Source organism: Sitophilus oryzae, unplaced genomic scaffold (assembly GCF_002938485.1).
Source record: "Sitophilus oryzae breed Bouriz unplaced genomic scaffold, Soryzae_2.0 scaffold_111_pilon_pilon, whole genome shotgun sequence".
Lineage (NCBI taxonomy): Eukaryota > Metazoa > Arthropoda > Insecta > Coleoptera > Curculionidae > Sitophilus > Sitophilus oryzae.
This window is the reverse complement of record NW_022145749.1, coordinates 1299348-1318663: the sequence shown is the minus strand read 5'-3', so window position 1 is coordinate 1318663 and position 19316 is coordinate 1299348. Positions and strand designations below refer to the sequence as shown.

General features: G+C 31.2%; 1 protein-coding gene across 1 annotated transcript in view; it reads right to left on the bottom strand.

Annotated features, from left to right (window-relative positions):
• Positions 1 to 19316, bottom strand: part of LOC115883656 (probable palmitoyltransferase ZDHHC1) — a 97370-nt gene that overhangs the window by 60817 nt on the left and 17237 nt on the right. Inside the window, exons 3-4 of the mRNA XM_030902046.1 lie at positions 15006 to 15184; positions 2765 to 2966 (exon numbers count right to left, since the gene is read on the bottom strand). Of these exons, the coding sequence (XP_030757906.1) occupies positions 2765 to 2966; positions 15006 to 15184 (381 nt within the window). The remainder of the gene's footprint in view (positions 1 to 2764; positions 2967 to 15005; positions 15185 to 19316) is intronic.

Here is a 19316-nt window from a genome sequence, read left to right as displayed (position 1 = left end):
CTACCGCTGATATGGTTATCGGATTTGCACTAACTTTTAACAGTATTCCCATTTGGATAGAACTTCTAATAAAAAAAAATCTCGTATGTTGCATATTTAGTAGACCACACTGTATAAATAAATAATACAAATAAAAAACAATAAATACAGTCACACATTTTCACAGTTTTCCTAGTATTATTTTTAGGAGAAACAAAATTCCGTAGGTTCGAATAAAATCCCTTTATTCCTTTTTAAATCTATTTTTATTTCGGCAAATAATGCGCATCCACCTGCGACTGGTGAATCAAAACACATTAGAAAAGGTCGATGGACATGGAAACATGGAGAATTCGATAAATGACCGGGCCAAACCCGCTTATACCGATCGAACTGTCGTTATTTCACGGAAAGTCGCTCCTGTTTGTCGAGGAAAACAGCGGAATAATTTATTTTTGTGCCATTCCCTTTATATTCATCACTAAATATTCTAGTTTTATTTATAGATAGTTTGGTGTTATAAATAGAATATTTCAAATTAGTTGTAGGTATACAAATTTATAAGAACTTTAAATAGATTTGATGAATGGGGGAAACAGCTCAACAAACTTCAACAATTATACACGTGATCTTTTCTTTTTGCCCATTTAAAAACAGATTTTTTAAAACAATTAAAACTTATTATTACATTACATTATTACATTTTAAACAACAATAAGACTAATAATTAAATAATTTCACAGCATAGGCTGACAACATAATATATTACGTATATTGTTTGGAAACAGTTCTAAACAAAATAACTGTTTATCCTGAACGGTCTTTCATGGTTTTCCGTTACGATACGTTAACATCCGATTTCCGGTCATTTCGTAACTTGTTGCAGTAAGCAGTAATGCAGTCAGTCATAAGCAGCAATGCAGGAGGCATTTACGCTACTGTAGATACAAACTGACGAAGAGACGTATGTTGAGATAGGACTCTTTTTTTATATCAATTCTTCTTCGGGATCCATCTCCTAATGGAGGTTGGAAATCATCATGGCAATTCTAACTTTGTTAATGGCTACTCTGAATAACTGGTTTGAAGTCATTCCAAACCATTCTCTCAAATTCTTGAGCCATGATGTTCTTCTTCTTCCTTGGCTCCTTCTGTCCTTTATCTTTCCTTCTATTATGTTCTGCAGCTGGGCATATTTAGGTCCTCTCATTATATGTCCAAAGTACTCAAGTTTTCTCCTTTTAAGGGTATTAATCACCTCTTCGTCCTCCTGAATTCTGCGTCGCAGTTCTACATTTGTAACCTTGTCAGTCCATGCAATCCTCAGCATACGCCGATAACACCATCTTTCGAATGCCTCAAGCTTCTCCATTTCGGCCTTTTAAGTGTCCAAGCCTCTGAACCATAGAGTAGAGTTGCAAATATGTAACCCCTTAGCATTCTTAATCTAAGCTTTAAGTTGATGTCTCAACTGCAGAGACATTTTTTGAGTTTTACAAAGGATGCTCTGGCTATTTATATTCGAGCTTTTATTTCTGCTGATTGATCCAAGTTTTCGGTCAACCAACTGACAAAATATTTATATTTTTGTACTCTCTCCATAGGTGTATCATCTATTAGAACATTGGCTTGGACATCTTCTCTCTTAGTGATTATCATAAATTTAATTTTCTTAAGGTTCATAGACTTTACACGTGTTGTTTAGTCTTTGTAGAAGCGTTTGCAGACCCTCCACGTTGTCTGCCATACTTTTCTATCACAACCAATTTTTATACTACAAGAAATATGGAATTTGAGATAGGTCCTTTGATGAGTTATGAAAATGCGTGCGAGAGAAAATGACACATTCTGCCTATTATTTTGTGATGGTCACTTGGGACAAAATAAAAGTAAGGCAGCAGCTCTCTTTTATAGTGTGGCTAATTCAACACACTTGAAAATCTCTGATGTTTTACCACAAACTATGGTTAGAATGGGATAGACTTTGCACATAGCTGTATTGCATATCCAGAAAATTGTCCGAGAAAAAATAGCCGAAGGAAAATTGACCGAAAGCAAATCACCGAAAAGAAGACTGCTCTAATGAAAAATTGCCCGAAATCAGAGTTTTCCTAAAAACATTTGAGCGAACAAGAAAGTTTCCCGAATTTCTGGAAAATTGTATGTATTGTGCCTATCATCATCCGGCATAAACATGTAATATGGAAGCCGAATTTCTAATCAGTGAACAGGGAAAACACAAACTGTTACTCCACAGTTATTTGTATCAAAAAGGCACGGGTGAAGAAACATGTGTTCTTTTTGTTTAGTTTGATTTTTATTAAATGGACCGTGTATTTAAATGCCCTGTATTAGGACAATCTTTTACCAAAAATCGACAATTTGAGAAATTTTTATTTGTGTCAATTGTAATTCGATGATTTTTTTTTTCGGGCGACTACTTTTTTGGTTAATTTTCTTTTCGATCAATTGTTTTCGGTTGATTCTCTTTCGAATTGTTTTCGGAAAATTACGAATAATAATAGCAGCAATGCAGGTGGCATTTACGTTACGCTAGATACCAACTAACACCGACCGACGAATTTGTCCGCAGTATTCTGAAAAACGCTGCTACCAAAAGTCGTGATCACGTCACAGTGGTGTACGACTTTTGGTAACAGATATGTTACATGTTTTTTCGATATCAGTTTCTGACATATGAAAAGAAGTTTGCACAAATTATAAGTTTGCCCGCACTTATAATCACTTTCATGTAGACGGCAGATTAATATGTAAATGCTCTTACCTTCTGGTCAGCTTCATCTGAAGAGTCGCCGTATCCTATATGATGATATACAATATTGACAACAGCGAGAACGGCCACCAGGGCTGCAGCAGCTACTGCACTGGAAACGCACATTAGAAAGAGTGCGTAGTTGCGACCTCCTATGCAGTGGTTCAGCCACTTGCAGTGGTGGTCGAAATTGGCCACGCACTTGTTGCAAACGCTAAAATGAAAAAGGAAAATTATTGTAAATATTTTATCATCACTGGAGCTTTTTGCAAAAATATCTACGCATTTGTGTTCACGCGAAGGAATTTGTTTGGTACTTCTTTTGACAGTTTCAGTAACAATTTCAATTAAGGTATACGTGTTTATCACTGATTTTAAATTCATTTATCATAAATCATTAGTAAATAGTATTCAAATAAACTGTATTGGCCCACTTCCTTTGAAAAAAATATAGAACAAAATAGAGATGTCTACAATAATTATTAATATACCGTGTGATGCATTGAAACACAAGACATAGGAAATCCCATGTAAATTTTGAAAAGTTCAAATATTTTCTCCCCAGATGATTTTATGTACATAATATATATGATTTTTTCTAAGGCGTTCGATTGTGTAAATCATAAGATCCTAATTAATAAACTGCAGCACTATGGGTTCAGGGGATCATCTCTCGAATGGTTTAAGTCGTATCTGAGCAACAGAAGTCAACTTGTGAGGGTGGGTACCACGTTGTCTTCTAGCAAGCCAATAGAATGTGGAGTACCACAAGGCTCAGTACTAGGCCCTATTTTGTTTCTTCTTTTTATTAACGACATTGCTAACATAAATATCAGTGGCAAAATATGTCTTTTTGCGGACGACACTAGCTTCACTTGCAGCAACAAGGACATCACGGCACTTCATAGGATTATATCAAATGACTTAATCACCATTAAATCTTGGTGCGATTCGAACCTCCTGAGTCTCAACATTTCTAAAACTAAAGCTTTGTCGTATAAAAACTCGTTGCAGCCTTTTGTACTTAACAACACCACCATTGACGTCGTAAAATCTGTAAAATTCTTAGGGCTTGTTGTGGACAATTCTCTGAAATGGGACATACATATCGAAGCTTTGTCGAAAAAATTGAGCTCTGCCTGTTTTGCAATGTCTGTTTCTAAGGAGATTAACTTGTCAGTGGCTAGAACTGTTTATTATGCACTCTTTGAGTCGCACCTCAGGTATGCCCTTCCATTCTGGGGTACGTGTTGTGCGACTCAATTTGACCGCATTTTCAAGCTCCAGAAGAGAGCTGTTTGATATTCACTGGGACTAAACAGCAGAACTCATTGCCAGGACTTTTTTAAAGAATTAAAAATATTGACTCTTCCTTCCTTATTTATATTTGAATCCGTTTGCCTAATACGTAAACATGTATCAGCTTCTCAAGAAAGGCCATCTCACACTTATCCACTCAGGAACGCGGAGCAAGATCTTTATCTACCTACCCCACGCTCAGAGTTAGTTAAAAGTTCAATATTATACAACTCGAAAAAAATGCACAATCACCTGCCATTTGAAATCAAATCCATAACATTCTCAATCCAAGCATTGAACTCTTATTTACTAGACAAGGCTTTCTACGCTGTAAATGAATTATATTTTGAAAATCGAATTTGATCTTGTAAACACTGGTCTAATGTTTGCTATTGCTATATTTACTAATGACATCGAAATGAATTTATTTAGAGGTCATTGATATTTTACTATAAACTAGTTAAATATTTTTGAATATTATTTTTATTTTTTGTTCTTTGACATGTAAACATTTATAAATGTTTATTTTAACAATAAGACTGACAATATTATTTGTATAATGTTTTGTATTATCTTTTGTTTGTTTGTTTATGTACCTTGTTTTTTTACTTTGTTTGTTAGTTTACCTTTGTCTACAAATTGAAAATTTGTTTGACAATAGAGGCATTTATTTATTTATTTATTTATTTATTTATACAAAAGTGGTATTAGACTTTTTTGCGAGAGAGCCGTTCAAGTTGTACTTTTATCTAGAATTTCGTTGCTTTTGGAATAGGCATTTAAATCTACCTTCAAATTAATAAAAATTTATAATACGGCCCAGAGAACGCTACAATTGAAATACCAACAAAAATATGATTTTGTCATTGTCAATTGCAATGTCATATTTTGTATACAAGGATTTGTGTGGTGTAGTTTGGAAAGGCTGGTTATTTTTTTTCTGAATTGTGATCTGATTTATCAGAAAACAAAAGAATTAATTGAACTGAGAATACTATTCGCGGTGTATTTGCTGTTCATTACTCGATCACTCTCGGGCCTCGCTCATACATCCACAATAATTTAAAAAATAATCGAAATATTTGTAATCAAAAACCTTTCTTAGACAATTTATACTAATTAATAAAATGTGCACATAATCTCCCATTCACAGCCAAACAATACCCTAAATGAGTGTAAAATTCACGCCTCATAATACGAAGCTGTTAAGGGGAGAATCTTTAGCATTCCACAGAAATGGCCGTATTCAGTTTATCTAAATTTCTGTATTTAATATCCCATAAAGACTGTTTTTGAGTGTGGTCTTCTCCTACTGTATTCCCAACAGACGGGAATCAATGTTTTTCTTGCCATAAAACAGCAAAGTCACAGCAAAGTCATTGCTGTTTTCTTCCTGTTCATTATTTTTGTCTTCACACTTCCATGTGCTTCCGTGCTTTTAGTTTCAACCCTCTATTTTATTCTTTAAACTCTTGACATCGTAACTTTATCAGAAGTTCTGAAAATGATAATTTCTTTATACAAAATCACCTTCAAATTCTTGTAAACAAATTATCACATTTATCACATTTTTGCTGGTATTTTAATTGTAGCTTTCTCGGGGTCGTAATCTAATTTTTTTCTAATTCGAAGGTAGATTTTTTCAAATAACTTTTAAATGCCTATTCCAAATGAAACAAAATTACAGACAAAAGTACAACTTTAAAGCCTCTTCAAAAAAGCCTAATATAACTTTCGCATAATAAGATTATCTGGGGAGATCCCAGATAATCTATTTGATCTCTTCAAACTTTACGTGGGATTTCCTATGTCCCGTTTTCCGATGCACCACACTGTAGATATACATATACAGGGTGTTTCAAAAAACATATGTCATCTCTCGTGGGGAGATTCTTCACGTAAAAATAAGATTTATTTTTCATATCAACATAAGTCCGATTCTGCTTTGTTTTGCAGCTACAGTGTATTAAATTATTAATAATCTTTCGATTTATTATAATTTTCTTCCAAGTACATTTAGCTTGGTTTGGTTTGGATGATTCGAATGAAATTTTGAGGGCAAAAGTTACTATAAGTGCTACATATTTTATGCTAAAAAAGTGTCGATAAATTCCTCAGGGACGTGCATATGGGTTATAACTGGAATATTTTTCCAAAAAAAAATCATGTGCTGCACTGACTTTTTTCTTTTGATATAAAAATTGTGTAGGCCGTTTAATGCTAATTAACAGTTAACTCTTGATATTTTCTCGAATTGGGCCTCCTTGATGGGATAAACGTAATTTTATTAATCACAATTAACAAAATTAAAATAAAAATAAAATTAATAAATTATACATTTTACCTAATTAATTATTAAATATTATTACCACTAGTTATTATTACTATTAGTCCAACCTACAGCAATTCCAAATAAAAAAAATAATGGTATTTAAGATAATTACAAAAAACCTAATTTTAAAAAGTTTTAATATCCTGTTTTAACTCCAAAACGATGCATTTCCATACCCATGTTTATAGGAACTTTTTTTCATATCTTTTGATGAGGAATCAATGTGTACTTATTTAAAACTTTCGCAAGTTAGGTAATGATACTAAAAATTTTTAAAGGTTGCTATTAGATTTGGATAAAGGCAAATTAATAAAATTGCGTTTATCTCATTAAGGAGGCCGAAATCGACAAAATATCAAGAGACCACTTTTAATCGGCATTAAACTGCTTACACTATTTTGCTAACAAAAGAAAAAAGTCAGTGGTGTACATGCATTTTTTTTAAATATTCGTGATAACCCATATGCACGTCCCTGGTGAGTATGTCGACACTTTTTTAGATTTAAAATATGTCGCTTTTATAGTAACTTTTACCCTCAAAATTTTATTTGAAACGCTAAAGGTACTTGGAAGAAAATTATAATAAATCGAAAAAATATTAAGAACACCCTGTATCTACGAAACAAATCAGAATCGGACCTATGTTGATATGAAAAATCAATCTTATTTTTACGTGAGGAATCTCTCCAGAGATGGCACATGTTTATGAAAACACCCTGTGTATTTAAATCTAGTTTAAATACAACGTGTACCTTATAAAACATTTCCCCTGTTTATTATTTAAATACGACGTACAATTTGAAAGCAGTTTATTCAATTACTGGTCGTAGTGTGTTAAATACAATATTTAATTAAGCTGCCTAATTAAACAGTCAGACATAATAAATTAATTATTACATTTTAAACATTGCTAAAATGTGTTTTAAAACATTTCCTCACACAAATAATTCTACTATATAAAATTCTACTATTGTGTATATAATTTAATTGTTAACTAAAATTAATACGTTAAATTTTAATAATTTGCTATAAAAAAATATAATTTAAAAATACCTATTCTCGTTAATATTAAGTACCTAAATATAATAATACGTAATATAAATTATTTGATACGTAATATAAATTATTTGCGAAAGTTGAAATATCTAATCCTAGTTAAAAAATAAATACCATCTCTAAATAAATTGCATAATAATATGTAACAAACGGACTAAAAAATGAAAAATAAAATATTAAAAAATGTATATTAAAATATACATATTTATATTTCTTTTGTCCTAGAAAAACTCTAAATTGGTAAAGAATCAATACTTTTTACATTTCTTGTACTTGACCTAAAGTTACATAGCAAAGAAGGGTAATTCATATACCAGTAAATTGTGGAAATTATCATAAATGTTTTTTATATTGTATCTATAGTATTACAATTTCGAATAAAACATTATATGTCATATAACTAGTATATAAAATTACATAATTAGCTGGATTATAAATAATTTGTTTAGAGGATAAGGGAGATCATTTGTATCAAATTTCAAATATTAATATTCAACCTCTACAGGGTGTTTCAAAAAATATATGCCATCTCTCGTGGGGAGATTCCTCACGTAAAAATAAGATTTATTTTTCATATCAACGTAGGCCCGATTCTGCTTTGTTTCGTAGCTACAGGGTGTTAAAATCTTAATAATCTTTCGATTTATTATAATTTTCTTCCAAGTACTTTTAGTGATTCTAATGATATTTTGAGGGTGAAAGTTACTATAAGTGCTACATATTTTAATGCTAAAAAAATGTCGATAAATTCATCAGGGACGTGCATATGGGTTATCACTAGAATATTTTTCAAAAATAAAACAATTGCGTCACTGACTTTTCTTTTGATATCAAAATGGTGTAGGTCGTTTAATGCTAATTAAAAGGTATCTTTTGATATTTTGTCGAATTCGGCCTCCTTGATGAGATAAACGCAATTTTATTAATCACAATTAATAAAAATAAAATTAATAAATTGTATATTTTAACTAATTTAATATTATATACTAATACTATTAGTTGTTATTACTTTTATTACTATTAGTCCAACATACAGCAATTTCAAATAAAGAAATAATGGTATTTAAGATAATTACAAAACACCTAATTTTAAGAAGTTTTAACATCCTGTAACTCTAAAACTATGCATTTCCATACCCATGTTTATAGAACTTTTTTTCATATTTTTTGATGAGGAATCAATAAGTACTTATTTAAAACTTTCGTAAGTTAATGATATTAATATTCTTAAAGGTTGCTATTATACTTGGATCAATGCAAATTCATAAAATTGCATTTTTCTCATCAAGGAGACCAAAATCGACAAAATATCAAGAGACAACTTTTAATCGGCATTAAACTGCTTGCACTATTTCGCTAAAAAGAGAAATAAATGTCAGTAGCGTACATGCTTTTTTAGAAAAATATTCCAGTGATAACCCATATGCACGTCCCTGAGGAATATGTCGACACTTTTTTAGATTTATAATATGTCGCATTTATAGTAACTTTTACCCTCAAAATTTCATTCAATTTCATTCTAATCACTAAAAGTACTTGGAAGAAAATTAAAATAAATCGAAAAAATATTAAAACTTTAACACCCTGTAGCTACGAAACAAAGCAGAATCGGACCTATGGTGATATGAAAAATAAATCGTATTTTTACGTGAGGAATCTCTCCACGGGAAAAGACACATGTTTTTTGAAACACCCTGTATATTATAATATATTGCAAGACAACAATAGCAAATTATATACCATTTAACCAGAAGATTAATAAGCCTAATATACTAAGGGCTGGCAAACGTTAGTCTTGGGTCGAGATTTCCGTATGTAAGAAGAGTATAATGCGTTTATAATGTACTGAACAAAGAGAGGACAGTAAATACGTTGCCAAACGTATGAAATAAATCGAGAAATTGTGCACATCGCTAAGAGACGTGGAAGGGGATATAGCAGATTTGTTGCAGTTAACCGGTCGACCCAATCAATATCAATACCTCTGTCAGTACTTACAGTTCTAGAAAAGGTGTATGTCATGCGTTCAGCTTCACGATTTAAATACGTCTCGTGATACTCAATTTGTTTATTTATTAACGAGTCGTAATTTTCCCTATCGCTTGAATTTTTTTAAGTGCAAGCTAGAAACACTTGCATTTTTGGTAAAAATAAATGGAATTGAGTGGGTGTTCGATAGTGGTCGTGCTATTAGAATTTTGAATTCAAAAATCGATATCTCGAAATCTATTAGAAATAATAGATTGTAGTTTTTTCAAGAACTTTGTAAATATTTATGCTGTATTTTCTTTGTAGACAGTATGTGGAAATCTTTATCAATAAAAAATTACAAAATTGCTGAAAATTGCTATGCTATAAAAGTAAATGGATGGATTGTTTACAATTTTTGAATGAAAAAAACAACCTTATCGAATTTTTCTTATGTAAACATATTGTAAAATACCCGATCTTAAAAATAAAAAAAAGTTTCAATATCTAAAGTGGTACCTTGAGTTATGGCCTGTTATGTGTTAAAAAGTTGAGTTTTTAAATTATCGCGATTACTGACGTTTTCTCGTTATAAAAAAATGACGCCCTAACGATATTCTTATAATTCCATTTCAGATGCTTAGAAACATATCTAATGATTTTATCTAGTTATCTCTTGAATAAAAAGTCTTTTAAAAATAAGCGGTTTGCGATCGTGATTTTACTTTACTAGATAGGGAAAGGCGTACCGGCAACGCCGCAACAGCACACCGTCACATTTCCCCCACTCCGACTTAATAAGATCTCTATGCGATTTACTTCCACACATATAAATGCCTACCCAAAAGTAATAGTTGCCAGCACGGTATAATTTAACTGTAAGCAATAACTATACAAATTAAATTATATCCCCTTATTGTACTACACTAGCATGTAAAGTAATTAAACTGTGTTTGATAAGAAATACTCGGTAATGACAAATAAAGTAAGTTTTAATTTAGTTCCAGTTGATGGTGAATAGATTACATTGCACTTTTATTTATTTTATGGTGGTAAATGACTAATATACAGGCTTTGTCTACTAACAATGCGAAAAATTTAAGTATTAAATGAAATTCAATATTATATTATTACCAGCTATAAATACTGTATCTGTTATTATAGTGGATTTTGGTATTATATTGTATTAATGTTAATATACAGGGTGATCGGAATTGTACTAGGAAAGCTTTATTCTGCAGATAAAAATAAGTAAAAAAGTTCGTATACATTTAAGTCCTAAAATGTTTAGTTTCGGAGCTAAGTTTTTTTATTTCGATTTTTTCTAAATATTTTCTGAACTAATATCGATATTTGGATGAAAATTGGTCTGGATATTTTTTTGACATAAGAAATTTGATTTTGATGTCAATATGACTCCTACTTGTAGGAGGCGCCACCTACATGATTTTTTCTATATTTGAAGAGGAACAACTTAACCGTACCTGTAATTTTACTGAGTAAAAAATATACATTTCCGTCTTTTTATACGTAAAAAAGCTTTCTTCATAAAAATCTCCACAAGCAACTTGTTTTCAAGATACTTAGAATGGAAATAGTCAATACATGTCGTTATTTAAAAAAAAATTTGTTGAATAGGTAGTTATTTGAATGAAAAGGATTAATTTGGGAACTTTTAATTTTTTTTAAATTAATGATAAATTTTCTTTGAAATAATTATGATAAAATAGGTTCTGTTGAATTTTTGGCACAAAAACATTTCAAATGTATTATTTAAGTCTAATAATTATCTATATTCCATATGAATTGAACTTTTAGTTACGTCATCGAGGGAGCAATTTTTAAATTCATTGTTGCCAACCATCGACATATTTGGCGCCGGCACCGTGCTGACTAACTGGAATTTAAATTTCGCGCTGAGGAATCAGGTGGTAGCTCTGCTGTAATAAATGTCAAGTTGCCGCATTTATTTATTTATTTCCTGACATTGTCATTCGTTTTGACACTTTAGCTTTGTATTACGAGTTTTTGGTTTAAATAAACAGTGTTGTGATATTTTAAGCTTAAAAATGTTTATTTTCAGACCTTGCAGTCGAACATAGTTATTTTTAGAACCTCTTTTAGTGCGAACTATACAAGATTAGTAAAAAACAAGTGCCGTAAAAAGCTCATCGCAACTTTATTAGAATATTTTGAACGGGAAACCGGTAGTAATGGTCCTTTATGTCCCTTAAGTGGCGTTAAGAAGGTGAATTTTGTTGATGTAAATACTAACTATTTATATATTTATAATTAATTTATTTTTGTTTCCTAAAATATTTTGATTAAAAGAAAATATATAAAAGTGGGCAACGCTGTGCCGGTCAAGTTTAATCACGTGACTAAATCACGTTTATTTGGTATGAACTGTAGTTTACACGTTAACATGTTTAATTTATGTCATTGATGACATGTATTGATTTTATTTCGAGCCCAAATATCTCAAGAACCATTACTCGTACCGATTTTTACTAAAATCTCTTTTTTATGTAAAAAACGGCAAAAATATATATTTATTTACTCATTAGTTTTCTACAGCTACGGACGAAAATTGATTACTCTTCAAACTATTTAAAATATATGTAGGTCGCGCCCTCTGCAAGTAGGATACATATTGACTTCGAATTAAAATTTCACATGTCAAAAAACTCCATTTTTTTACATGTTTTTTGACATGAGAAACCAATTTTCATCCAAATATAGAGGTTGGTAGGAAAAATCAAAACAAAATGAAATGTTACACCCTTTAGCTCGGAAACTAACCATTTTAGGACATAAATGTATACGAACTTTTTAACTTATTTTTATCTGCAGAATATGGTGCCGAAGTTTCCCGAATACAATTCGGACCACCCTGTATATCATTGTACAAAATATAATATCTTTGTAAAAAATATAAGAAGTTATTATATATTTTTCAAATATGATTTAAATAAATATATATAATATTAAACACCGCTTATTACCACTGCATCTGTATGACTAAACTCTTTTTAAAGTTCAGGGTTTCAAAGTTTTATTTGTCTTAAAACACGCGAGCTTACTATATAGTTACAGGTGGATAAAGTATTACCTACCTGTTCAACAGTAGAAAATAATACAACCATGAATATCAATTAAAAAGATTAATGGTAATTGTGTTTATGGAGAGTAGTACAGTATGTCACAGTAATTCTAAAATTTTACAGTTTTTGCTGTATAATTATTAAATAGATTAGGTTATTATATTTAAGTAGTAATTATTTCATTGATTTATTATAGAAAATAATTTATATATACCGGGTGCATCTCAAAAATGGCTCACCGCTATAACTTTTTTATTTTCTCAGTTAAAAAACGAGATTTGGTATGTTAGTCTATGACATAAATTAGGATTGATTGACGTATTCAATTGTTTTCGGTCACTTCCTGTTTCACCGGAAACTACTAAAACTTTTGATTTTTAAATGGCACCCTCGGTATTTGTTTTACTTTATTTGATAGGAAATGACATTCTGAATAGAATGACATATCATATGTCAACTTTCGACATTTTCGCATATGGTTTATTTGAAATTATAACTTGCGGTTTATAACGAAAATTTAACTCGAAATAACAAGTGTGTGGTATCAAATTATTCGTTAAAAAATGCTGTTTCCAAATATGCTAATGAGCCACCCTCGTTTAATTTGAAAAAACTGGCGTCGGGAGGCACGTATAGCCGCCCATACTAAAATATGTTAATAAAAAGTTGGTAGGCAGTTCTTTTAATTTCAAAGTAAAGGAATTTTTTCAATTTTGTATCCGACTTTGACTGATTTTGATGTTATTACAAATTTTGTTGCAAATATTATCCTAATCTTAAATTGAAAACCGCGTTTCGCTAGCTACTGTAATTTTGGAGTTACGATTTTTTAAAATTTTTAACCCCCTTCCCATACCCCCCCTTACCAACCCCCAAACTAATTGCCAGATTCTCGGGTGCCACAGTATTTTTGTGCCAAATTTGGTTAAAATCGGTTTAGCGGTTTTTGAGTTAGCGTGTTACAGACGGACAGACGGACAGACCAAACCAAATAACTCATTTTGAGTGAAATTAAAAAAACTTTTTTTTGCCGATCTTAATAGCCTACCATACCTGTTGGTATGGTCGGCTAAAAATTGAGATATGATACAAAAATACGATTTGAGCATTTTCTAACTGGCCAGAACAAGAAGTGACGAAAAACAAATGATTACGTCAATCAATCCTAATTTGTGTCATATTCTAACATACCAAATCTCGTTTTTTATCTGAAAAAATAAAAAGTTATAGGGGTGAGCCACTTTTGAGACGCACCCGGTATATACAATATTTATTCGATAGAAAATGACACTCTGAATAGAATGGTGTGTCATATGGCAACTTTTGACATTTTCGCTTAAAAAATGGTATTTTAAATTTCAATCTAGAATATCATGGCTATTTTAAAAACACAAATTTTTAATCAAGATGCCTTTGAAAAATAGATTTAATCAGCTATTGTTTTTCGTGTCTTCTCCTGGCCAGTTAAAAGATGTCCAAATCGTATTTTTAATGATATCTCAATGTTTTCAAATGGAACGAGGTTAGCTCCTTGGCATATTTAGAAAAAGCATTTTTTACGAAGGGGTGAGGGGTGAGCCATCTTAAAAAATAATTGTTTTAGATTTTTTTAGAATTGGATAAAGAATTAGATAATTGAGAACCGTAGAAAGAGTAGGTATGTGTAGTTGCAGCAGTTGCAGGTTGCAGCATATATAAAGTTTTAATCCCTATAATGTGTTGCAAATTAAAAAAAACTTAAATACTAAACTACCGATTATTATTAACTTTTTTGAACTGTTAAGATACATACCCAGACAATTATATACCTAGTACAATATTTAAATATTAAAATCGCAATCGCGGGTCGCAGTTTCAATTACAATTGGAGAATCGCAGTTTTGCTCATCTCTAATACCAAGTGTTCCATTTAAAATACCAAAGATAAATTGCCTTTATGTTTGCCTATGTTGCCTTTATTTTTATATTTTTTGCCTTAACAGATGCCTTTATGCTATAATCCGAATTTTCAAAAAAATCCTGTTACCGGCAACCAGTTAGGCTTTTATGGAGAAGCTCCATAAAGGTCTACCATTAATTCGCCTTATACAGGGTGTTTTAAAAAACATGTGCCATCTCTTGGGGGGGAGATTCCTCACGTAATAATAAGACTTATTTTTCATATCAACATAGGTCCGATTCTGCTTTGTTTCGTAGCTACAGGGTGTTAAATTCTTAATAATCTTTCGATTTATTATAATTTTCTTGCAAGTACTTATTATGACTACTAATTATTAATATTCAGGAATATTTTATGATATCGTACATTCCTATCACTTATATCATGTCTTTTAATTATTCTGTAGACATCAGAGACAAAATTACCATTAATTCAATTTACGTATGCTAGTGTCTCTAACAATATGTCGGTGTACGTGAGCACGATAACCACATAAATTAGTTCAACGTATTAGCATATTATACCATATTAATTATACAATTAACTAATTAATACCTGCAGTGCTTAGTTCTGGAACTTGTCACCGTTATATGACAGAGCAGGCAAGTGCCTCCCTCGATTACATGAGCGTGTTTGTCTCTGTCGAGCTGCGGCAGGGGCAATATCTCCCTGTGGCGTAGAGCCTCTTCCGCCGGATCTATAAGAGCGGCCGCCAGATGGGTGGCCAGATGAATCTGCAAAATAATTTAATTAGCTAATAGCTTGAGAGCTAGCCCACACATGAGTGTGATTATTGAGATCCATTTGTAATTTTCTTTGTTGTTTAATTATTACGATGGTTCTTATACTTTTTCTTTGCAAACATTTTCACAAACAATTTGGTTTCTTTCATCTATACAGGGTGCTACAAATTCGAGGTACGAGCATTGGTATCTCGGATACCGTAATAGATACGAAGATGGTTAAATTGGGGCAAAGTTGCGCCTTGGGATGTTCACCAAGATGCCATCAAAAAAGTTTTAAAAATATCAAGGATTGCTGAGTTTAAAAAAAAACGAATTTTTTTGAAAATCAATTTTATTTTTTCCTGTCGTTACTTTTTAAAAGTTCAAAAAACTAATTGCACATTCTCATAGCCACTTTATTAGGACTATCTGATAGTATTTTCAGATTTATAAATTATCTGATAATTTGTGAGATACAGAGGCCAACTTGATTTCTCTAAATACGGCACTGCATTTTTTGTTTCAGATTTTGAAAGAACTCGGCCTCCTGAGTACAATGATATGCCACTCTTATATTTTTTTGTTTCGGAAATTTGAACACAATTTATTTAAACTAATTTCAAGTCCGGTTCTGTTTTTTTTTTAATATTTAATCTATTCATTGTTACAATATTGAGGAGTTTAAAATTGGACAATGACATGAGATAAAACATTGAATATGGAAAATCAAATACAATAAAATAATAAAAAATAATATAAAATAAATAATATAAACAATAAAATAATTTCCTCAGAAGATGGATTGGGAATGGTGGAGCAGCATAATGGCCAGCGAGGTTCCTAAACCTGTCGCCAAGGGGCGGAGGCATTACTTGACGTCATTTGTAAAAGTGAAATCAATATACCTCAACATTTACAACAAAGAGTATAAAATGCAGCTTTTAGACATATTGAACCTTTATAATAAATGCCTTATTTTATGCCCAAGAATCCAAAAATAAAATAAAATACCGGGTGTGTGTGTTCCATAAGAAAAAATATAACTTTGCTATGGATCTTAGTTCTGACACACCCTGTACATTTGAAAATAATTTTAAATTATGCACATTGCCTCACTACATATATCCATAAAAAAAGTGTTTCTACATCTTTCCGTTTTCGTATAATCAACCGAGGCGAATGAGGTGCGCCACCTTATATATGTTACCACGAAAGTTATGTTTGTATATTATAATATGTAATCGACTAATTCCATTTCAACTGAATTCATATTTAAAGTGAGATAAATTATATAATTAGTCATTGTGGAACTTTGCATGGAAACTGATTAGGACAAAGCCTTTTTTAATAAGTCCCTATAGAATGGTTGCCCAAACCGCTCGCTCTGTCCGTTGCCTTTGGGCATACTCAGTGCCCTTAATCCACTTAGGGCGTTAATTTAGTTTAAGCCGGTCTATCGCGTGATGGGAGTTCGTGTCAATAATTCCTAGTTTGCTTTTGTTTAGTGTGATTTATTGTTATTGAAAGGCGTTGGGGGGCCCTTTTGGGAGAAAGACCAAGTTTTCCTAAGAGAATTTACTTAAATTGGAAGTAAAGTTAAGTGAGTAAGTTATAAGGAAGAGAAACAAGCTAAAAAGGGAAAAATACAATTAGTATATTTTTAATTCTAGAAATACACAATGACCGGCATAATTTTACTTTTTTTTCTTACTCGGAAGATTTTGCTACAGTTTAAAATTATGTGTGAATGCATTAACCAACTGCAAGGAAATAATTCAGCCAAATCTATCAATGATAGCAAAAATGTACCTAAAATGTTTTGAAAAAGAATATGTTTAAATCAAAATTCTCTAATTACTTTAAAGGTTAAATTAGTATAACTCATTGCGTGACATGGGACCGTGCGAATAATTTATTTATTCGAAACGATAGAGTGGGCTTTTTGGAACAAAAATTCAAATCAAGGAGGCTTGGTATATATTACGCTTAGTAAAGAAGCAAGAATCGTTTTATTGATTACTTTTATATAGCTTGTTGCTTTCCAAACAATTCTTTCCTTCATTTCTTCCAAGAAAATTTGCTAAATCTTAAACAAAACGTTCATGATAATAATGGATAATTTTTTTTAAATTAATTGTAATTTTTTCTGTAAATATTATGATAAAACAGTTTTGTAAAATCTTTGACACAAAAATGATGACATGTGTTGATTATTTAGATTAGAAATATCTTGAGCACGGTTGCCCGTAGCGATTTGAAAAACGACGGAAATGTATATTTTTTCACCTAGTAGGTTTATACAGGTACGAACGAAAAGTCATTGATCTTCTAACCTCTTAAAAAATATGTAGGTGGCGCCCCCTATAAGTGAGAGTCATATTGACATCAAAATCAAATTTCTCATGTCAAACACCAATTTCCAACCAAATATCTACATTAGTTTTTTTGGAAAAATTATTTCGAAAAAATCGAAATAAAAATGAAACTTCTACAACCTGTATCTATAAAACTAAGCATTTTAGGACCTAAATTTCTATAAACCTTTTTAAGTATTTTTATCTGCCAGAATATGCTGCCAAAGTTTCCCGAATACAATTATTTGCACCACCTTGTATAGAAATTACATCACTCGTTTACATTTCCTTTATTAAAATTGCTGAACCGATTTTAATAATTATAAATTAAGGACCGTTTGACATGGGACTTAAATTTAAGAACTGAAAAATAGTTTGGGTTATATTTTATAAAATATTGTACGCAAGAAATATGTATGTATGTCACAATACAATGATTACAGGTAATAAATTTAGTACAAGTGCATGCGCAGAAAAGAGCGGGATTTATTGACGTTATTATTAATTTCTTGCTGTTGATTCTTGAATACAAAAAAAAATAAACTATACTATAACTATGGAAAAAGAAAAATTGATATTAGTAGCCGGTGCAGTTGGTGTAATTTCGTTAATATTAATACTAAAAAAAGAAGGCGGAATCGTGAAAATATGTGTAGAAAGAAAAATTGGCAGAGGAAATGATACATAGGGGTGATTCTGGTTGCGACTTAAAGTGCTCCAGCCAAAAAAAAATTGGACGTCAACATACATATACCAAATTTATAATTACAAACTTTATAAGTATACCTATATAAATGGATGTAATATTACGCCGATTTCTGTATTTTTAGACACCAGATTGAAAAGATTAGTTGAATATAGCCGAAGAATTTGATGCATTATGGCACTTTCCTAATTGCGTTGAAGCTTTAGATGGACGACATAAAATTTAGAGCACCCATTTCAGCAGGATCTTACTATTACAATTATAAGGGTAATCACTCTATTGTTCTTTTAGCTATGGCAGATACAAATTACAAATTTATTTATTGTAACGTAGGAGTAAATGGAAGGACAAGTGATAGTGGAGTTTTTAGAGAAAGTGGTTTGTTTCAAACCATGTCTTCAGGGAATTTACTCTTACTTACTTACAAAATAGACCACTGCCTGGACGAATGTTGGAAGTTCCGTATGTGATTGTGGCAGACGATGCTTTCCCCCTTTCTGCAAGAATAATGAAGCCTTTTCCATGTCGTGGGTTAACATATGAACAAAAAGTTTTCAACTACAGGCTTTCCAGAGCTCGTCGAATTATCGAGAGTGCATTTGGAATTTTAGCAAATAGGTTCAGAATTCTTTTAAACCCTATTAATTTAAACACAGAAAAGTTAAAATTATTACTTTAGCATGTATTGCTCTTCATAATTATCTGGCTACAGAAAATTGGAGAAATTACACAATCTCAAGATGAAATTATAGCAAATTTATTAGAAAAGCTTCTACAACAAGGAAGTAACAGAAGTGTAGGGTTTGCACAATTGATATGGGAGGAATTTAAAAATTATTTTAATAGTTCAGAGAGTGTGGAATGGTAAGATGATATGGTTCGAAGACATAATATGTAGACTTATTTAATACATTTTTTTATTTCTGAAAATATCAAAATGAGATTTTTATTACATGTTTTTTTTGCAATATTTTTTTCCTAGCATTATGCAACACATTGTTAATAATTATGAGCAGTATCTAAAAAGAGTTCGTCGTCCTCCTCTATTGCTGTTAATTGCTTAGTAACATATTTACCAAAA